This window comes from Bacillus rossius, chromosome 1, assembly GCF_032445375.1.
Source record: "Bacillus rossius redtenbacheri isolate Brsri chromosome 1, Brsri_v3, whole genome shotgun sequence".
Taxonomy (NCBI): domain Eukaryota; kingdom Metazoa; phylum Arthropoda; class Insecta; order Phasmatodea; family Bacillidae; genus Bacillus; species Bacillus rossius.
In genome coordinates, this window is record NC_086330.1 from 338,821,398 (window position 1) to 338,845,542 (window position 24,145).

General features: G+C 38.0%; 1 protein-coding gene across 1 annotated transcript in view; it reads right to left on the reverse strand.

The window, feature by feature from the left end:
• LOC134528114 (pituitary homeobox homolog Ptx1) overlaps positions 1–24,145 on the reverse strand; it is a 204,037-nt gene that overhangs the window by 160,801 nt on the left and 19,091 nt on the right. The window contains exon 2 of the mRNA XM_063361392.1: positions 6,817–6,894. Within this exon, the coding sequence (XP_063217462.1) occupies positions 6,817–6,894 (78 nt within the window). The remainder of the gene's footprint in view (positions 1–6,816; positions 6,895–24,145) is intronic.

A 24,145-nucleotide genomic window follows, 5' to 3' on the forward strand; every position in this document is an offset into this window, starting at 1 on the left:
ATCACCGACGCAAACTGTTGGTCATTAAACTCCATATCCCTATTCATCTAACAACGAGAACATAATATAATCGAATTTTAATAAGAATATCGCAATTTTCTGAAGGAAAAAACAACAAACCAATTTCAAAATTTAAGGTATAGGCTGGATTATAAACGTTGCAATAGGCGTTGATCCCGTGGAAGGGGGGGGGGGGGTAGGTAGGAGTCCCTCCCCCCCTGGGATTAAGAAGTTCCTCACTGAGGGGTCCGCTTGCGCTTGCAAAGTCGTGAATTTTAAACGGGGTTAAAATACGTAAACGTCGTAACTATATACTTATAATGCAAAACTATCGGTATACAGTCTAAAGATTTCTGATTATTATGTGCATTTAGGCCAAAATGTAGGCAGTATACAACACACGAAAATCCTATCCAGAGGTGATGCGTGTCGGTTAAAACCCACGCGCAAAACTCTCTTGCCGTGCAGGTCCCCACTGCTAGGTGACGTATGCCCCATTCAGAATTCTACAGATTTGCACCCTTGGTTTTAAAGAATTTTTTTTTTCTTCCAAAGGATGGCTTCTGAACTGCTATTTTCTCTGGAGGATGTTTCATGAGCCCTCCCTCCACCCTCAATTAGGCACCTCTACAAAATATAAGAGCCCCGCAACAAAAGTAAATGGCCCAAGGTCCTAAACAAAAGTAAATGGCCTAAGGCCCTAATCAATAAAAAACGGTCTGGGACTTTGCAACAAAAATAAATGGCCAAGAACCCGCAACAAAAAAAATGGCCCAAGGCTCCTCAACCAAAGTAAATGGCCTTTGCCCTACAAAAACCAAAGTAAATGACCCAGGGCCTCTCAACAAAGGTAAACGGCCCAAAGCCCTGCAGCAAAAGTAAGTGGCAGAAGGTCGTGCAAAAAACGTAATTACCTATCCCAGAACTAGCAACAACTCGCAACAAAATTAAATGGCCCAGGGCCCCAAAACTAAAGTTCATTGCCCAGGGGCTCGCAACAAAAGTAAATGACCCAGAACCCCGCAAAAAAAAAAAATTAAATAGCCCAGGGCTCCGCATCTAAAGTAAACGGTCCAAGTCCCCTCAACAAAAGTAAATGCCCCAGGACCCTTCAACTAAAGTAAAAGGCCCAGGGCCCCGCAACAAAAGTAATTGGCCCAGAACCCCTCAACAAAAGTAAATGGCCCAGAGATGCGCAACAAAATTAAATGGCCCAGGGCGCCGCAACAAAAGTAAATAGCCTAGGGCCTAGTAACAAATGTAAATGTCCCATAACCCCGCAGAGACTTGAAATGCCACTGATGGGCCGGGTTCATGAACCACGCGGGATACGCAAAAAGTATAGAGAAGCATAAAGTTGCAAGAATGGGTTTCTAAACAACGCGAGACGCATAAACGCAACACAAGCATCGGTCATCTTTCAATTTTCTGTGTTTTGGTTTGCGTCTCCAACTTCTTAATTGAAATGATGTGTTTCGAAAACGTTTAAAAAATTAATCTTAATGTGTATAAAAGGCTATGACTACTTTTTTTAGTACACTCATCCCGTTTCCATCATTAAACTATCGCACATAAAATCGAAAAATTATCTTTATTATTAAATTACGAAGAATTTTTAAGAACATCATGAATGAAAAGAACCCAGCTGTATAAATTTTTGATGAGTATCATCTTAGATCACAGAATACGGGGTTTAGTGGGAGTAACTTCGTGAATGCGACGGAACGGAAATGTGTAACCACAGTGCCGCCATCTGTGGCGGATGACGCGAACGAAAGTCAAATAACTTAGAGGAACTTTACAGTATTATCTGCATAATTAATTTTAACAAGATGAGTAGTAGTATTTTAACATGTCAGGTTCAAAGCCGAGGTTTAATATTTGTTCAAGTCTTTTTCGCTTTTATCGGAGGCGTTTTATTATGTACTTAGTTTAAAATTTTGCACTGCAATTCGAATGATTTGATAGTCGACGTAGCTGCTCCGGCAGCGAATTCTAGTGGCGGGTGCGGAAACTATCCGTGATTCAGGTTCAGAAATGTAATTGAAATGTAATTATTACCCTCGAAGTTATTTTTAATAATTCTACGTTAAATTTCATGTCAGAGGCCCGAGTTTTGTATTATAACTGTATCTGCGACCTTAGAACACATGCGTTTGCTCGTTACCGAGTTTAGATGTTAGACATCTCTGGTGAATACTGAAAGGCTCTCTAACAATTTTTTTATACGGTTTCATAGTTTCGATTTGTAGTTTTGATGAAGTCTTGCGACTTGCGTGTTTCGTAAACTATCGTAATTCTCTTACGTTTGTTGTGCGTTACCTTTATACACTCTTGCATTTCTTTTAAAAATTTAAATAACCCAGCCTTATGAATTGAATTATATTTTCGGACATCTCAACGAATAATATAGCTACCTGAATAAATTCCATTTCCATTATAGTTCCAGATGACTTGCAAGTTCGTGTTTGAAATAAGTTTAGTCAAGCCTGTATCTTATTGATTTTTGCGAATACCCCTGAAAAACATACAATCAGAGTTCATCAAAAATTTAAGGCTAAAATATGGTGGTTACGTTTTGACTCATTAGCGTATATGATTTTAGCGTTATAATAAAATGTGTAGGTACAGGTGTGACGTGTTTCATTATTGTTTACTACTATAAATAAGGTCATATATTTAATCATCCTATAACTTAGACTTTTTTGCCACACGCTTGTAACTAATGACATATAAATTTATTTAATTATAATATATTCATGAAAGCACATAAATGTAAAATAAAATATTTTATTTACTGATCTTTATATACAAAACACATACGAAAAACATTATTTATTACAAAATTACTACACTGTAAAGAAAATTTTGTAATTCTCACAATGGGAGCCTTGGAAATCCAGTTTCCAACGATATCACTTGTAAAACTACAAGGCAGCGCTTTGTAAAATTGAATATGATACAAAGACCTGACTTTCAGTTTTACAAGTGATATCGTTGGCAACTCGGTTTCCAGTGATTATCTTTGTAAAAATACAAAAATTTCTTACAGTGTATTGCAGTCAATTGTTTTACATTAAACCTTTAAAAATAAGCTTATAACCATGAGTTTAGGCTACAAAAATCGTTTACTTCTTCTTGACGAAGATTTTGTGTTTTATAGGAAGCCATGTTGTTTGATCACTATTAAATAACATTGAATTTTTTTCTCATTTGCATTGCCTGTTAGTCTCGCCTTTCATGATTGTTAAAAACCCCATGAGAATTTTAAAGCTTCACTGATATTCGTGGTTTGCAATAAATTTTCTTTTAAATAACCCTCTGTTTTGCATTTAAATGTAAAATTATAGATTACATTAATTTCGATATTTTAAAATTTTCGCAGGAGCGATTATTACATAAATGTTTGTTTTGGAATTGCTTAATCTTGCTGTATTAGGTAAAGTGATAAAATCATAAATCACTTGAATTTTTTAGTGGCCGATAGATGATAGAGTTTTTACAGAAATATTTTCACTTAACGTAGTGGTAATTAATTCGTGGAAACTGTGTCCCCTCATTCTTAAATCAACAGGTCAAACCGTAGCTACCGTTTAAGAGTACAATTGGTATTAAAAAAACAAAGCGCAATACTCATAATGTTTATTAGTACTAAGCTGGCGCGCGTGGAATGTAATCCTTTTAATCTGCCCGAATTTGATAAGCTATACGAGCTAGCTCTGAAATGAAATAGCCGCTTGTATAAAATTGAGTAAAAAGCATCACATATTGCCCCGTAGATCAGATTTTTCCATTAGATTTCTCGATTGCTTAGATATTTTACACTTCTTTTTTTTCAGGCAAATGGATTATTTTAAATTCCTGAAATTCGTGTTGGAATTCCCATTATATGATGGCTTTTTCATTGACTCTGTCTGATACTATAAAAATTCATCTACAAACAAATAATGAGTGTAGTCATTTCAGTTTCTTTTGAGTAAATTTTACGTTAGTAATACCTATACCATGTCATTGATAGCTTAAAATTCTTAGTTGTTATAGATGATAAAAAATGTTATTTTAATTTAATTTGGTTTGCTTGGTAAAATAAAGCTTTTTTTTATTAAATGTTCCTGTACCGTAACTATAAAATAGCGCATATATCATTATATACTTAGATTTTTTTTAGTTAAACTGGTAACGTAATTGACTATATCATGGAAATCGGCTGGTACGAAATTGTTACATAAAAAACAATTAAATGGCAATCACTCGTTGCCGTCCAAATCTAACCCTTCGTCGATATTCTGTCAATTCCCTGGTGCGAAGGTTTTTTGTTCACCGAGAAAAAAAGCCGTAAGCCGTAACGCAACTACGTACATGTTTAGACAGCGCTGTTTGTGATCACCATGTAAGTTTTGTGAACCATTGGGAATATGTTTTTACGAATAGACAGTCGGGAAATTGTAACTTTTTTTTTTTTTGCGCTCCGTGTGCATTCTCATTAGCCAATGACAAGTGAGCAGAAAGTATGAAGTATGAAGTTAAGTTGTTTAATTATAAATTTTGAAAGCATATCTGAGAGAAAAAAATTAAAAGATTAAATTTTTATATAGGAATGAACACATTTATAACTTTTTAAGGATTTATAATTTAACTTAACTATTTCTTCCGATATCGTAAACATAGTCGTGTGTGAATGATTGAGTGGTAAAGTATGGCTGCTGCATTTACATACATATTAACCCCGTGTTTTCTTAGCAACACGTCTATGTACACGTAAACGAGTGTGAACTAACCTCTAACAATTGGTAACTTCATCGGCGCCTGCATCAGTTTAAAAAGCACTGACACAAGGAATCACAGCAGAACTCCCGCGCCACTCATTATCCTATCCACTTCCGGTTTGAGGTCTGTATACCTACTTCGCTGCACTCAAGCAAAATCCCATGACATTATCACAACTTGCCTGGCTGGCCACGCTGATAAACTCGTCTCGAGTATTTTGTGCCACGCAGTTTCAACAGCCGTGCAAACGCGAGCGTAAGTATGCTGTCCTTATGAGTGGCCTTGAAAACAGCCACACGTAAGGTCCAAGCGGTTAGTGGGTGTGTGACTCGTGAACAAATTATGGGATAAAAAACGTTTCCTGCAAGCTGACGTTTCGATTCCTCACTGTCTACGACTGACTCTGATATTAACCACAGGGCGTCTTACTATGCAGAAATACATGCCAAATTTTTTTCGGACTTGTTGTCGACATACACGAGAATAATAATCAAATAGGTACATTTCAACAGTTACGGTAGAATGAATGAACAAATAGGCTTAACTGCTCATCTCGACGATGAGGGGTGAACTCTGACCTATAAACGGCCCTGTGTCCACATTTCCTCCTCGAGTCAAGAAGAAAAGCACGAATCTCCACCCCCACCCCTTTTTTTCCATTGCTGAAGGGGGACAGCACTCAAACATCCACGATCCCTTAAAAACTCAGGCTGTCCTAACATACGAGTTGTGACCAAACAATGAGGTGAATGATTGTATTACGAACAAAGTAGTAATAAGCTTACATCAAATTTGAATTACTCTCCTTTAAAATTCTCTCCTTGGCTAGCGATACGCACCTATTCCAAGGTTGATTCCATGATTGGAAGCATTTCTGGAAGGTTTGTCGGAAGGGCCTTCAGCTAATTAATCTCAGTGTCGGGAACGGAGTCAAAATGTTTTTCCTTTTATAAAACCCCATTTTTCTGGTCTCCGTTTCAGAAACCATAATTAATGTTAACGCATTGTTCGAAATTCATGACAAGAGATACGGAAATTTCGCGCATTAATTTGGTCACAAGTAAGAATGCAAACCTCCACACTCTCGCACTGTGTTTTTGATTGGACCGCAGTTATTTGGACACGCCCCTCTACAACCATGAGACTACGATTTCCAGCTACGAAAGGAGTAAGAGAGTCAGTTAGTGCTAATTAACAAGAATAAAAATGTTCTCGCTAATAAATCTACGAATGGGAATGCAAACACGGGTTGGTCACACCTATGACTTTGAGTTCTACCCTGAGGCCAGACGAATCCGCAAATTTCAAGGTGCGTGACAGACAAGGTAAACACGACCTCGACTCTTCCGGCTCTGGAAGCCGTCTGATCAGTCCCGACTTTTCTGACTTGACACTGACTAACTCAACAGATCAGGTATAGGGCTTATTACTTCAAACAGATGTAGCGTCAGCAGTCTCTGCTGTAAAAATTCACTCACCACAATGTCTGATCACACTTCGTAAATCTTCACATTCCCTCCACGAATCAAGCAGGACAGCAAAAATCCTGCACATCCCCTACATCGTTCAAGCAGGGTAAAATACAAATCTCCACTATCCCAAAACTGCTAAAGTAATCCTGACACAAATCTCCACACTCCTTCCATTACAAAAGCAGGACACCGTGTCAACAGTCACATTACCTCCATTTCTGAAGCAGCAGGACATTTCAAAAATTTCTCTCAGTTCCTCCAATCAGGACAGCACATTTCCTCCTCCAGTCAAACAGAACAGTACACGAATCTCCAATTTTCCATCCATTTGCTTAAGCAGGACAAGACACAAATTCTTCACATCCCCTCAAGCTGGACAACACAAGAAATCCCACACGAGCCCTTAAATACTCTTGAGACCAAAAATCTCCGCGCTCCTTCAACGAGACAAGCGAGAAAGCACGTAAAATATTTGCGTTCCATTGATTGCTGAAGCAGGACGGTTCACAAGAGTCTCACAGCACGCACAGAAAGCACCGCCGGGACGCCCCGCCCTCCACCCGTAGTCGTCGCTCACCTCTGTCGCCGGCGCCGGCTCCCATGTCCGCCGCCTCCAGCAGGCTACTGTGATCGTACGCGGCGGCGGCGCCCTCCTCTGGAAAAAACGTCGGCCGTTTGAGACCAGCATGGAACCAGCAACTCGATTGAATTCCACCGTTTCCGAAGCCGCCTTCCTTCTTTGGATGATCCTCCCAATTGGGGATGATTGACACGACATAACATGACGGGCGTACTGGCTGCCAAATGGCATAACTAAATAGATAACAGTAACAGAAAAAAATTCGCGGATTAATTTCGTAATATGCTCAAATTCAAATAATTGTGCATTTGTGCTGCTTCTGCAATATTAGTTCACTGTTAATATGGGGGACTGTGGGCCAATTAGACACCCTCGGTCAAAGAGGCATCGAATCAAAAGTTGTCCAGTCTTGAAGCCTCACAAGTCAGCAGCCAATGAACAGGTTACGTTCGCCCGAGCGTGCAGAGGGATCGTAGAGTCTATCCTGGAGGTCAGTGAACCCGCGGTTTTTTTCCCCCGATGCTTGCCCAACAAACGGTCGACAGTTCCATAGCATATGTTATTTTCGAATTTTGGGAGGATCTTCTGCAAATAACAGCATGTTTCGTAGCACTTGGTTTATGTTTAAAACCTCTTGACGCAACTCGGAGACAAAATTAATGAATTGTAATTTTTAATGCTGTCTGGTCACACGCTCTGCCCTGGTGCAGTTATCGTTCGTTTTGTACGTAGGTAGAAACTTTGGAAAAAATGTGCTAACGGTGGCCGCAATATATATACACACACATACACCATTATTTAAAACAGAATGATGTTTATAATCATCTCAGTCTGCCCTTGCAATACACGGGCTATAATAGTAACATTTTATCGTCAGAGCCGTCAAAGTTGAGTTTCGAAGACATGTTATTAGAAATCATGACACTCTATCCCGACTGGTCCTATGCAGTGTGGAATTAGCAATGTCTACTGCATTTTTGGCGTCAAAAAAATTTGGTTCCTCTAAGAATCACAAAGTTTTCAGTTTTTTTACGTATTCATTTAGCAATAAAAATAGTTTGTTTCGGATGTTTATTACTTACCCAAATTAATATAAGAATTATTGTTGTTTGTCTTAAAAAAACAATCATGTAGGCATTAAACAATGTAAGTTAAATTTGTGTTGATAGTAATTTGTGTCTGTCCTGCTACTCTCACTAATTTCAAAAAATGATATCCGGCACTGTAGATAGCGAAGTTGACTATCACTGCTCTGGGTGTTGAGGAAGCTTTACTGTACTGTACATATTTCTTGTGACAGGTTGAGCTAGAACAGTTGTTCACGCCCAAACAGCTGTCACGCGCACAAGACACGCTGGTTGCGCTAATGATCGCAGAGATCTCGTCGCTGACACCGCGCGGCGAAAGCTGGGTCTAAATTGATGTAGATCTTCGAGTGTAAGATCGCTAACAGCAACTAAGACGGTCGCTGATTTGAACACATCCACGCGAAACAAGTGCGCACGCTTGAAAAATATTCTTAGCAAATAAAAGTTTGTAAGGGTTGTGGTTAAAAATTCTCCAGCAACTACCGCAAAATACAACTCCGTGAATTTAGATTACCTTTAGTTGATTGTTGTGTGAATTTCATTTCCACGAGACGGATGCCCAGCGAATCTCTACTGATCTGTAACCTGTTCACGATTAAATAAACATTTTTTGAAGTTGTGCTTAAGTCATACTTTCAGAATTAATTACGACACACGCCCAAACAGCATTCTAATGAACCTATTGACATGTTTTTAAGTATGAAAATGTTGCTAATGTTCTGAATAATAATAAAACGTACATAAACGATAACGTCCTTGTTTAAGTAGCAATCCATTGAAAATATAGAAATTGTTTTATATTACATTAACACTTTGGTCATATCATTTTCTTGTCATTATTAAAAATTGAAAGATACTTATGTTGATTCATTACGATAGTTCTTTTACAATTTTGTTTTGGTAGAAACTTTCGTCAACAGGTATTAACGCAATATGCGATATGTAAACTGTCACGCTATTGACCATGATTGACACTTGCGAGACTTTATCCGCTATTATATAACATTTATATAACATGTATGTTATATAACATGTATTTGCCTGGTTTGAAAAGAATTGCCGAAACATAAAATGGAAGAGCGCCATTGGGAAATAATTCTTGAATAATATTAATGACAAGAAAAATGTTCAAAGATGGTGTGAACTTAGTACCTACCTATTACGTTTCCTGCATGAATTCTTGTTGTATTAGTTTAATTAGTGCTATCATCAGTATCATTTTATTTAACTCCCCGGTCTGAAGGTTATGTTCTCCTTCATATTGCATGTGTAACCAAAAAATTTTTTTCTTAAAATGATTACCAAATTACCGCTACGCCGTAAATTTAAGAAGAGGCCTGGATTTTAGGTGAAAATATTTAACATCTTTTCCCCGTTCAAAGAGTACCAATTCACGCGCAAAAAAAAAGAGCTGTAAATATTTGTGGGCCGCGGCCGAATGAAATTGATTCCCTCGTTGCATTACTCCGTCTACCCGCTCTCGGACCAGGGTCGACGCAGTGAAGTGAGTGCAGAGAAAACTCTCTCGTGTCGGAGGAGGGGACGATAGACGCTTGGTGGACGAACCAGGAGGGGGTCACGTTGAAAACAGGAAGAGAAGCGTTTGCGTCTCCTCGCCCCCCCCCCCTCCCTTTTTCCCTTCCCAAGGCAACCAAGGGTTCTTCCTCCTACAACCCAGGGGCCCTTCCGTGCCTCCACCGTGATTCATTAAGTTACCGAGGGCTTATCGTGGAGACTTTGCAAGTTCGGTCGGTCGCCCTCATACTCCAGACGCTCTCTCTCTAGGTTTTCCCTTCCGCAGACTTATACCTTTCCAGAACCTCCCCCACCACCCACCTTCCACCTCCCCCTTTTCTTCCCAAATTCACCTCCTTTTCCTAAGGCGCCCCGGGTAACGGCCCGGACTAAACGGGAATTACTCCGGGGCATCAAATTCCCCGCTCTTCCGTCTGCGGGAATTGAGAGTTTGTTTGGGAAGGCCGGGGGGGGGGGGGGGGGTGCACTCTGTGCCACGGAACCTCGGGGTCCTTCGTGCTCGGTCGTCGAGAACCCGACGCTATTTTGGGAAAGTAAGGGAGGGGAGGGAAAGTAAAAAAAAAAGAAGCGTCGCAATGTTTCCCGCTGCCACGTCGGCACGAGACCATGAACTAATGATCGGGTAGATTGCGCGCGCTAGCTGCGCAAAGATGATTTTTTTTTGTGCCCTCTACCCTCCTTTTTCTCTGCAATGTTAATATTCAGTAGAACGGTAAAAAAAATTGCGGCTACAAGCAAGAAGAGTTCGTAAAACTCATTATGAATCAAAGACGATTTGAAGCATGCGTTTACCTGTATAAAATTTTAAAAGGCGAAGAATTGTTGACCCATTTACACATGTACAACCAAGCCCAAAGGATGAAAAAAAAAAAGCCTATGACTTCTGTCAGTCTTAAATGGTTTATTGTGTATAGGACAGTTGAGTCTAGCCTGTAGCATAAATAATTCGCAATATAATCGTGTATCCAGTAATTGGAACATATAGCCTAACTATAGTTTCTTTAGGTTATACAATCTAGTAATAACTTTTTATTGCTGAGTTTCAATGAATAATATCATTGGGCGTTTATAATTCATTGCGCAAAAGAATGTAGCTACTACGTTAAATTGCTACTATATGTTCAATAACTCTAACAAATGCATGGGTCCGTTTGAATGCGTGAACGAATAGTTGTGCCAGTGATTATTACAGCCGATTGTTACATTTACATTGGCAAAGCTTTAATTCAATCATGGAGTCATGCGCAGAAGAAGAATATATATCAGCGCGATCATTAACCAATTGACGAGACAGTTGTTAGGTTGGTAGAGGCAAAAATGTCGTTGCGTACTCTACAGTTCTGCAACCCGCTAAACAAAACTTGCCGAATTGTCACAGTATAGGTATAAGATTGACATTAATGTGCCTGAATTATTTTATTTTTGTTTATATTATTTCCTCGTTTTTGTCTAAGGTTTAAATTTTATTTTATAATTAATTCGCGGTTTATTTGTTTGTAAATGGTTTTATAAATTCAATAAATGCGTATTTATATGTACTATGAAAATGCAATCGGGTGTTTGGATATCACTTTCATATGTAGCGTTTGTGGTAAAACCATTTTATTTCTAGAAAATCATTAATCAATGAAAAATTTGTTTCATCAAAATTATAGAAACCATAATAATATTATAAATTTATTTAAAATCATAATCATAGAAACTTAATGAATTATAGGAAACTACCCCCTTAACTGTTATTACTTCTAACGAACTAATGTTATCTCGACAGGAAAAAAAGTGTCTCTTGTGGTCTCATTCGATAACTTAATGTGTTTATTGCATAATAGTGCAAATATATATTAGAAAAAGTCTATATTATAATTTTTGATCTGGCATGTTTTCACAATTTAGGTTAAAAAAGCCAGGTAGCGCTAAAGGCGTCATTGACATGCTTATCACCTGCCCCATCGCCTTTACGCACTTAACGCTAAACTTTCGTGCGGTATTCTGGTGCCTCTACATGCGTGCAACCATGGAACTATTAAGTGGTGGACCTGTAGCGTTATTGGTGCAAACCTAGGAGCAAAGTTTTGTACAGTTGCCTATACAAAAAAAAAAAGAAGGGCGCTTGAGGAAATTAAGGAAGAGTGTATGGAGGCAAAAACATTACTTCCTGTACACAAGCTTGTATCGTGAATCTTCTAGATAGTGGCCGGCCTGAAATAGTGTTTCTGAATTTTTTTTTAGGAAAATAATGTTTAAAACACACAATAAATCTTAAAAATTGTCTCCCAGGCTAGTCTAAAAACCTTTCTGAAAGAAAAAAAGCGCAAATGTATTAGGTAGCTGATAATGAAATTGTGTAATTTATAATTCACGAACGTTTGGGGGGGGGGGGGGGGGGTCTCGTACGTACGAGTTGTTTGTGTTTAAAATTATCCTTTATACTCATTAATTAAATATGTTTATAATAATTAATTACATTTAAAAATACATATTACTGACTTTATATATTAAAATTAAATAAGCAAACTTTTTGACAGTATATTAACATTAATTGTATGCTTGTGATGTCTACAGTGGCATCAAATTTAAAGACCAGTCACTCTTTCAAAATAAAATGACGTCTCAACCGAAGCAGACCGCTTTGCGAATGTAAACATTACTTTGTCGATGTGTTTCAAACTTTTTTAGAGTTGGAAGAATAAATTCTAGACTAAAAAAAAAACAGAAATGCATAAATATGAAGACCTACTCAGAGAATCCACTATTTCTGCTCGTCACATTTTTTTTCTTCAGTGAGCAAACATTCTGCATTTTTTTCACTGAATAAATGTTCCGTAAACTATCACATGTTTAAAGACATAGGAATCCCTAGGTACATAACTGAAATCAGCCGTAGTGTAGCAGGCACTATTCCGTAGATTAAGCGTACTGTTAACGCAATTTCCTTTTCTTTTATTGCTTTTTTGTAAGTCAATGGTTCTTTGGTTGATGGTCTCTCATTCACCCAAAATACTACAGGTAAACAACGAGCCAATAACATATTAATTTGAATTTTAACATATCACCATATGACTACGTGAATTTTTCTGATCTCTAATCATGAGATTGTTTTTTTTCTAGTATTTCATAAATTTTAGTCAGACAGAGGTACAAAAAATTATGATATTTGTAATAATGACTGTGAAATCGTGGCAGGATAGCACAATAATAAGTGCCTATTAAAAAAAATGCTTTGGAAAACAATTTCAAGGTGGGCCAAAAATCACTAAGGGGGTTATAAGCTAAATGAGAATAACGTTTTTATTTATTATTAGTTTTAATTTATTTTCACAGACTTAAAGACCAAGGATGGGAGATTGTTTACAGTTATGTGTGGAATACAATTCGTAATAATTTGTTTGGTGATAAATTATTTTCTTCTCCTTTCTTTTGTTTCAGATTAAAACAAAGGAAGAACGGAAGATTGACCATGGGGAAATTCAGCCCCGAAGAGCTTTACTTTGAAAACCAGAGGTCAATGAATTGTTCTCTCACAACGAGCATATCGCCACCATTTCAACTTCAGGACCGGACAAACAGAATTCATGATCCGTCGCTTGTTTCAACGCTTCAGACAACATGGTTCAGTGAGCGTCTTACCACGACGCGGGACAAAGACGAGGACAATATTCGTGCAGAAATACGGACACTCGGACCAGAAATGTTGATCCCTTTCATGAATCATGTGCTACATAGAGCCCGTACCTGTGGGGCCCTTAATAGCGGACACCTACCTGAGATTATATTCCACACATAAGTGTAAACAATCTCAAAACCTTGGTCTTTAAGTCTGCGAAAAATCAATGTAAACTAATGAAAAATAAAAACTTTATTACCAGTTATAACCCCTTCGTGACTTTTGTCCCATCTTGTATATTCATCTTGATCATTTAATTTGTAGAGACCTTTATTTCTTCTTCATCTAATAAAACTAACAAAAAAAATTATTTAGCTCACGCAGTTTTTTTTAATGGAGTCCAATTGTAACAAATCCAACGCCATAATTTCATGCAAATGTTAAATTGATAAGTTAACTATTATTATGGTAAATAATTTCACTGGAGGTTTTTTTTTGTTAATTGACTATCGGTGAATGTATTTCTTGTTTGTTTTACACACAAACAATTGTGGTTTACTTTTCAGCTCCTGTGTGATACGAAAATTGCGATTTGAAAGGTACCTATTTATGTATGGCATAAGCAATTAAAACTCTAACAAAACAGTAATATGATTAACTGTAGATTTTCCTTATTATTTTGTGCATGAAAAACTTTAATATAATAAACTGCTTGATATTATCTTTCGAACAATGCTTAGGATAATTGTGGGAGAGATGCCACACATTTTGAAAAAAATCACAAATTCTAAAAAATTATTTTTAATACATTATAAAAATTCTCAAATAATTTTAGAGAAGTGTACTCACTGTGATAAAATATTAAAATATAAAAACATAATTAAAAAACCCAATAAAAAAATAACAATGAAAGTTATTTTTGGGCATCTCTCCCACAGGCTAAGGGAGAGATGCCACGGAAATCGGGAGAGATGCCTCACGTGATTTTCTTTTAATTTATTCACGTCATGTCATTTCACTTCTCTTCCGAAAGTGTTGCACATGGGCCCATACATCGTATATGACTCGTGGAGCCACTTGTGGCACACCTCGCACCGAATCCAGTCTGCCTTCTCTTTGGTGGTGTAGTAATTTTCCCAGCATTCTACAGAATTGTTGGTACTCACATCATCTTCACTTGTAGCAAGTGCCTCGTTGATACCAAATTTGTAAACATCACTTGCTTCTTCGACTTTCGCATGTTTACTTTTCTTCTTTGGTACCTTCTTCTTACGTTTATTGGTGTTGAGTTGGCTTTCTAATTTATTTTGCTTCTTCTCTTTGGAATCTTTGCATTTCTGAATGTGTTCTGGCGATGTCAAAACTGCTGCAGATTGTTTTCTTTTCTTGCTGAGAGAAACTGGAGCATTTGGCACGGGACTAACCTCATGAAGATATTTCGTTGGTGTATGGAGAGATTCACTTTCAGGGGTTGAAGTTGTCGAAACAAATGTGGAAGATCCTGATAGGGTTGGATTTGAGGCTCGAAATGTTGATGGAATGGCAGCTGAAAGTGCTGTAGAATGAGTTGTGGAAGCTGATGAAACAGGGCTGCTAGAAGTAAGTGGCGTGTTGATAGTTGTCAATGTGGAAACAGATGCATCAGATATTGCATAAAAGTGCTCTGGTACAATGTCGGGATTAAGGGGATATATTCATGTTGCTTTGAACCCCGCAACTACATTACCAACTGATGCTGCCTTCTCCCAGGCTTTGCCAATGAGATATCCAGCCTGACATCTAGTGATATTTCTGTCCTTATGATGTTGCATCCACACCTTGGCCTCGTTGTTGTAATATACCTTAAGTGGATCAAAAAATGAACGATCCAGTGGCTGGAGAGCCTGTGTTGTGTGACCAGGAAAACATACTATGATCACATCATTCTTGTCAGCCAGACTCAACATGTCAAATGCGTTGTAATGTGATGCATGGCCATCCAAAATCAAAACAGTCTTACCAGGAGGTTTCCGGGGTACGAAATTCTCCTCAAACCATTTGAAAAACAATTCTGTGGTTATGAACGACGACTTTGGGTTCATGTAAACATCTGATCCATGAGGGAGTCCATCTACGAATTCTTTCTTCTTATTCACTCCTTTCATCAAAAGAACTGGTGGTAGAAATACTCCTTCTGCATTTCAACATGCAATTACAGTTATGTTTTCGCCTCTCGCACTAAAAGTCAAAATGTGGACATCCTTGGCACCTTTCATTGTCAAAACCTTCCCTGGTTTGTTTGTCAACTGGATACCACTTTCATCCATGTTGAAAATATTTCGAGGCTTATCCATCAAATTTTGACTAACTATGACTTCTTTCCATAGAATATTAAGTCATATAAAAAATGTGGCATCCCTCCCTAGGCGTGATTTTATATAGCCGATGTGGCATCTCTCCCCATAACAAGCTGTGGCATCTCTCCCGAAATCTAAGGAAAGACGCCACACTACACCAAAGTGTGTTAACAGTGATGATATATCAAAATATACTACCATAGTATGTTCCAACAACGGACCAAACACATACAACTATAATATTGAGATATATTTTAATTTTTGTGTAATAAATGAAAAAAAAACGAACAGATATAAAATATTTCAAAGCTAGAAACAATACTTACGAGTGAATAAACGCCAGCGCAGTTCTTACTCGTTCACAGAAGCGCCTCTGACTGCGAGAGGATTACTGTGCCATCTGTCGGGATACTATGGAAGCAATGACCGCACCATCTAGTAAGTGAACTGAGAACTACGCTGAGTGTGGCATCACTCCCGCTGTGGCGTCTATCCCGCATTTACCCTAATGTTATCCTCGACGGGTTACAATTTTTATTTCCTTTTTAATAATTATTATGCCAATGATATGATCTAAAGTAGCTTCCTCCTTCATGCTTCACAAAATTACTCCAGTTCATTGTAATATAAATGTGGTGGTGACCTTCAGTCAATAATTTTTACGACACTGTTTGAAACTCGGTTGAGTTGCTTACTCAGGATAAAACTGCCGCCGCCATACAAATTCCTCACATGTTTGGTGAAGCATTTTTTTTTATTAAGGATGCGTTGAGTACTTGGCATTGAACCAAGAATTTGGTGCGTTTCGATCTTTTTGTAGACCAGCTTTACCTTCTTTTTTGCTTTGTATGTTTGTTTTTTTATCACCCATTTCCAACCAGTCGGTGTTTACTCCCGCACTTTCCCGGCCGCTTAATCATCGTTAACGCAGAAGCACGTTCTGGTCGCCCGCGCGAGAACCTTCTTTTTACGAGCTTGGCTACGGGCACTTGTCACTAAATAAATACACTTCTAGCTGAGCTGCGTTCTTTGCTCTTTATTTCGTTCGCGGTGCTGGCAACGCAACGCGCCTGTGTTCACGTGTGCATACTTGGCTATTTTTAAGATGAGGATCATTATAACTCTCGAACTACGCATACGTATGAAAACAGTTTCTAATACTTGGATGTTTTTTTTTTTAATTATGAGTGAATCTTCTTTCTTCCTTTCAGATTTTTGGATCCAAAACACGTTTGGTTATTCACTTGTTTAGCGGTTAGAGTTTCAATGTTTATTTATTTACTGTCGCGTATACGAGGTATGATAAAAAAAATACGGTGAATGAATTTTAATAGCAGCAGCTGCTGACGCCACATCTATTTGAAGTTATAAGCCCGACAGTCTAATCCGTTCAGATAGTCAGTGTCAAGTTTGAACAAGCTGTGACTTGTCAGTTGGTTGTCAGGGCCGGAAGAGTGAGGTCGTGTTCACCGTGTCTGTCACGCATCATGGATGGAGGCCCAGAACTTTCGCGGATTCATCTGACCCCAGGGTAGAACTCAAAGTCATAGGTGTGCTCAACCCGTGTTTGCTTTCCAATTGGTTCATTTCATGGTGACATACATTTTTATCCCTGTTAAGTGGCATTACCTGATACGCTTACTTCCATCCTAGCTGGGCATCGTTGGCTCGTGGCCGTAGAGGGGCTTTTCCAAATAACTTCGGTCCGATCAAGAACACAGTGCGAGAGTGTGAATGTTTGCATTCTAACTTTTGACTAAATGAATGCGCTAAATGTCCGTATCTCTAGCCATGGATTTCCAACAACGCGTTAACAATAAGATTTATTTGCGAAACGGAGACCGGGAAAATAGGTCGTGCTAAAATGAAAACGTTTGGTACCATTCCAGACATTGAGAGGACCACGACGGAGCAGTTGAAGGCCCTTCCATAAATGCTTTCAATCATTGAATCAACATTGGGATGGATGCGCATCGCTGGCCAATGAGAGTATTTTGAATGAGACAAGTTCAAATTTGTTGTAATATTATTACTTTGTTCGTTATAAGTTTTTTACCTTATGTTTTGAACACACTTCGTGTGTGTGTATGTCTATATGTATGTATATTTAATAGATTCCTTACCACACAGAAAATTAACTTTATTCGTAAAGGAAAAAAGTTAAAATATAACCACATTTTATTCAATTTCGTGAAATAAATTTATGTATAACGTGGTTTGGTAGACGGAGGAAACTGCTGAAATTTTTGCATTGTAATCAATTCGCATGATTAGGAAACGCAAGAAATTTAATCAAAAGTATAAAAATGTGAGACCTGATTCGACTAAACATTTCTCAAAGCTTTTGCGGCGGGGACTTCATAGATATGGCAGACAAGGTGACAGAGTAGACAGTACAACATTTTAAACCAAATATAAGTACTAATAATAAAAAAGTATATTGAAATAAAATATATATATATAGCTATCTCAAATGTGATTGCTTAATTCCTACTCTAAAATATTAAATACTTGCAAAAGATATTTAAGCATATATCCTATTCAGGAAAAAATTGTAAATTACAATTTTTAATCAACAATACAAAAAATCCTTGCTTAGAATTTTCTTTCATTTTTTACGATGCACAATTATGCAATAACAATAAAATAAGCGTAATTCTTAAAGGCCTAAAGTCTGGTCAATATTTGAATAGTTGTAAGATATTGTGAAAAATCCATACTTTTTAACGGCTGGCACGTCTAACGAGATTACCTAGACTTGCAAAATATATTTAATATTAATTTCAAAATCTTTTGCCCTCATTCTTGGTTCTTTCTTTTTGCAACGTTTGTTTATTTAAGTCGAATTAAAATGTTTCCGAGATAAGTATGACAAGTGTATCATTCATAAATTGTATAACGCCGTCATATTGAAAACAACTGCTTGAAATGTAAAACAAACGTAAAAATTACGTGCACTCAAATCATACGACTGCCATAAGAAATCTGTGTGCATATAATGAATAGTTTCTGAAGAATTTTATTTTTTCCTCAGTTTTTTCTGTATTTATAAATGTGTAAAAAATAACTGTTCACTATAAAAAATATTCAGACCTTTTTTTTTTTTTACATTTAAAATTAAGTGTAATATTTGTGCATGGTATTTCAATTTTGTTTAAGTTATGCAAAATTGCCATTCATATCTATCAAAGCCGAGGAGTTTTTGCCAGGACATTAGGCCTTCACACGTAGATGATGCTAGAACGGACATCTGCATCGTCTCGCAAGCTCACCCTTCTGAAGCAGGCAGGCTGTAATGAGCGCAACAAGACCTCGGGTTCCTTATAAACTCCATAACGATTAAGGCCCCTGTCAGACGTCTGCTTGAATAAGGATGCGGAGAGGCAGGAGCTCATTGTAGCAAACGGAGGGCGTATCTGGCAGGAGGAATTATGTAGAGTACGTTGCCGACAAAACCCGGAGACTTCTCCTTTGCGTGTTCTTAAGAGCCTTCCTTCCATGGAAGCAGACTGCATACTTCTGCTGTTTTGAATGAGCAAGCTAATTCCGCCCTCTCTTTGAAGACAACGTTCAAATAAAAACCAATTAAAGCAACCAGGCCGTAGACAAGGATTTATTTATAGGTAGTGACTATGATTTTTAGACATCTTGACATAAATCAATCATGTATACATAAAAACGGTATGTTGACCAATAATTTTTGCAGTGCATTGTTCAAGAATAAAAATGTATCTGGAAAAAATCCTCTAATAATTTATATATATATATATATATATATATATCTTTCCAATTGGTTTAACCTCACCAATTGTGTTCGTGGTGGTACGAAAAACTGTCATGTCTTTGCTTACAGAAAGATTACATCAATCATTTGGTTTGCGAATTTGGGAAATATCATTCGTAAGGGTATATTTAAAATAAAAAAATATCTGTTATTTTAAACCGGACTTTCAAGATATATAACCCAGTGAGAATACCTGCCTGAAACGTGAATGTAAATCAGTTCATATCGTTCTGAATGTTGTTTTACAACTTGCGATAAGTCACGATCAAGGTATTAAAATGCTCACAGCAAAGTGCAGCAGCAGTTTATATCAATTTTGCTTTTCACGTAGGTAGGTTTGATTTATAACCTCTGTAAACCTCCCAGTATAATCGGCCATCTGGTTTAGCAACTGGCTATAAAACAAGCGAGTTATAGATGTTGTTACTTTGAAATACGATTATTGCAAGATGTGTTCTCGTGTAGGTATAAATACTTCTCGTGTATTGGGTTCTATAACTTATATTTCATTCAGTCTATGCTGGAGGACAGCTGTTTCCCTTTAAAAGGTGTTAGTTCTTTTAAATGAACTATCAGTTAACCCATGCAGTTTTTAATAGTCTATGTACTTTACATTGTTTCCAGAAATATGGATTACATTTAGAATGGGAGGTATTTTACAGATTTGGCAATTAGAATAGGTAATATAGGTACCTACATGTGAAACTTTTATAGCTTATAGGTATACATTATGCATAAGTTCATATATATTGTAGCCTGTCATCAGTTTATGAGCTAGTGACTCTAAACAGCACGCGTGATGTGTATTGGTACACTGTCAATTTTTTTGTAAAATTGCATGTTCGATGTTAGTCTTTTTTACATTTTGTAGTGTAATACGATAAAAGACACATACAAATTGTGAATTTTTACACATTTCTCGTGCCAAATCACTACTAAGTCATGTAATTTTACACCAAATGTAAGTATTTATCTTAAAAATTCAACATTGGTGTCAAATTGCACAGTTTCCGTATAAATGAACGGTTCTTCTGATAGAAAATTGCATTAACATTAAGTAAAATAACACGTTATGTTGTAATGATAATACATCAATGAGGCGTGTATAATTTTACACCAACAGTATGCATTTTAAAAATCTATTAGCAAAACGTGTATTTTACTCACTTTTTATTTCTGTGTGCCTATCAGGCAACATTTCTTGTGCAAAATTACAACAAAATCGTGTAATTTTACACTAAATGTAGGTTGATGTACTAAAAACTCAACATTTGTATAAATATACAGTTTCTGGATAAATTAACAATTCTTTTAAAAATTTTACACCCACACTGAAAAGGTTTTTAGTTAAATTACATAAACAAAGTTTAGTAATTTTACATTTTGTGCTGTGATTTTTTAAAACAAGTACAGTTTATGAAATTTAGCGCAAATTTCAAAATTTGTTACAGGCTTCAGTAAAAATAAAAATGTGTAATTCTTTTATTTCAATAACATATGTGTTAAATAACACATGTGAACGTATATGTAACATTACACATAAAATAATTGTTAGATTAATCAAAGTCCAATTTTTTTGTCAGTAGCCTACACAGTAGTTGTATATAAACACTTACGTCAATATAAAAGTGCATAAAATATGAATCAGTAAAATTCCAGTGACCAAGGAACTACAAAAATACAATTTATTTTACTATGTCTCATAACGAAAACTATTTGATTTACAATAGGTAACGAAAGTAGTACAGCCATTTCTTATCGATTGTTATTTTGCACGATGGTCATGAGTTTAGGATGCTTGACTAATAGAAAGTTGTTGGTTCGATCCTCCGTTATGAACCGAGGATATAGGGAGTAATAACTCGATCATTAAAAGGTGACACGTCCGCTATTTAATGCAATTTTAATGTCATACCTAAGTCGCGTCTTTTTATTACTTTTAGTAATCAGGCAACTCACAATGTTACAAACTTTCATATATACAGATGTGTAACATCTTAGCTCTCGGTATACGGCGTGTGGTATAGGAGTAAAATCGTGACTGGACCGGAGGTCGCATGGAACGCAAAAATCGTAACCAAAGTGCTGCCATCTGTGGTGGATGGCGCGAAACAAAGTTCACAAAGCAAAAAAAAAGAAAACTTTATTGAATTAACTGTTAGGTGAATTTATATATATATATATGAGCAGTATTATAATAAAGTTCCTTATCAGTCGGGGTTTGTTAGTTTGTCAAGACCTTTTTTTTTTATCATCGGAGATTTTTCATTACATAGATTAAAATGGCGGTCTACAAATCGAATGATTCGATAGTTGATAGAACTGCTCTGATTATATATATTATATACATTATATACATAATGGTTGGATATATAGTTTTAGGAGAGTTCAGTTTTGCCACAACTTACAGCACGTGTATTCAGTGATCTCCCGGATGGACTCCTAACTTCTCAACGGGCTCGGGTAAAACGTCTCCCTCTCGCTGGCCGCTGTCTCGCGGACGTCACAGCCGGGCAGCGCGGAGCGAAACTAACGAACATTAAACTAATTGGCGTGACTCGCGGTCCGAACACTTCTTCAGTCAAGGGTTTCTCAACGGCCCGAAGTCTTCCAGATAAAACTGTTAGGTCGGCAGAAGAAGCAACTAAAAGGTAGCTATGTTTGAATTTAAGTCCATCACAGAGTGAATTTGCGATAAGTTATTTTTCCCCCTCCTTCACTTGTATGTACCTACTTCCAGAATTCGATGATGGCGATAGCACGCCGAGAAAAATTAAAAGGAATATTCTTTTCCCTCCACCCTTATTTCGCGAACAGTCTTTCGGGATCGCGATGAGGGATTCTGGAATGAAAGGGCTGGGAAAGGGGAGAGGGGGAGTTTGGGAAAAGAATGAGAAAAGAGAGAGAGAGAGATGCAACTCTCCTCTCGCTCCCCTCTACGCTCCACACACTCGCCGCGCTTATTTCAAGCGCAACTCAGCCGACACCATCACGGATCATTTACTCGCTTGAGGAGGGGAGGGGGGGGGTGGCTCAGATCAGTCGCCAATGAAGGACAGCACAGTCAGCGACCAGTGTGTCGCGGAACTGACACTGTCATCACTGGCCGCCTGGTCCGCCTGCCTGTCCGCGGCATCGATCCAGGGGCTCGCAAAGAGTCCCAGGCCGCGGGGTGCCGCCCATTACCTCTTGGTTTGTGGAGTGTTGTTGCGTTTTGGCGGGTTTTTGGAGGAGCGTTTTCGGTCCCTGCGACAGGAGGTGGCTGTATTGTTGCCTTGTTGTTTGTGTGTACCTACTGGGTGAGTAGTGATGGATGGTTAGTGTGATGGTGTGGAGAATGCTTTGCTCCGTGGTTCCGCCAAGTGACCACATCATTTACACGCAGGTGGGTCACGACATATTCCAAGTGTTGCGCCACTGAAGCCTCACCCATCCCCCTTTCCCATCTTGCTGAACATAGCCACGTCCCGTCTAATGACAAAAAAGAAAAAAAAATTCGGATTCATTTCGTGATACGGTAAAATTCAAATGATCATACTTTTATGATGCTGCTTGCTATACAATTGGTTCACTGTTGATGCGGAATGCTTTGGGGCCGATATAAATGACACTCGATCAAACAGATATCGGATCGCAAGTTACCTAGTTGAGACGCCTCGCGAGTCAGTAGCCAATTAACAGACGACCTTTGTCCAAGTACGTATGCAGAGGATCTTGGAGTCCATCATGGACGTCACTGATGATACGGGTCGTTTCATACTCTACTGGGTATTATCTTTGAAAGATTTTTGCAATGGGAGTGCATGACCTGATGTAAGCTTTTGGACATACGCCATTGCAAGCAAATGTATGTCTGTAGAAGAAAACTACAAAAAACACAAATGACAAAAACACAAATTGCTTAATTTGTGTTTTTGTCATTTGTGTTTTTTGTAGTTTTCTTCTACAGATATACATTTGCTTGCAATGGCGTATGTCCAAAAGCTTACATCAAGTCACTCTACTGGGTGTCGCGAACGCGCAGGTGATCTCACGGTGAAGATCCTGCGCCGAGGCAGGATGATCCCAAGGTACACTCAGTGTTATCTCTAAAAACGTATTTCATGTATGCATAATATGTTGTACAAAGTTACAAAATGTCTTGCAGTATTACATTCTATTTTTTTTTTTTTGGTGACTGGTTTCCAAAGGAATCTTGGATTCTGGGTTGTAGCTGCGTCCTTGGCGAATAATTCACCGACTTTTCGGTCGGCATTGAAACGAAAAACGTCGGTGAATTATTCGCCCAGGACGCGGCTACAACCCAGAAGCCAAGCTACTTCAGACAATGGCCCTGAAAGCCTGCGAACATTATTCCTAAGGAATCTTTCGTAGAAGCACGAGAGATTTTTTTTTCTGTGTAGAAAATACTGTTATACCAAACCAATGAGTCACCGAAACAATCGTAGCTCAACCTGTAGATGTTGTAAGGAACGAACCTGAAAGCACGGGCTAGCGATGTTACAGATCATTTCTTCCTCTACCGCCCAACACACACACACACAAACAAAAATTATGGCGTGGACGCCTCGCGCGTTCGAAGAGTGAAACTTCACGGGTAGAGGGATAGGAAGCGCAGGTGTGCAAGTACACAAGTGCACAGACGAGTGTAAAATTATGCGAGAGTGCAAGAATTTGTGCAAGTATTCTAGCGCGAAAGTATGCCATATGTATAGGGCGTTGCTGCTGCCGTCCGTGTTTTTTTTTTGGCAAGTAATTTTGTAACTGAAGCACGTGACACATTTGTAAATCCGCCTTCAATGAAGTGGTTTCTGAAAACCACGGGAAACCAAAATCAGGATGGCCGAAGTTGGTTTACTACCTATAGGTCTCTTGGAACACACAAAAAAAAGTGTAGGCCTATTTATTTAAGGTAGGCCTCCACGGTTTCACGCCATGTTCATTTACTCATTATTTCTATTATTTAAGGGCTAAAACT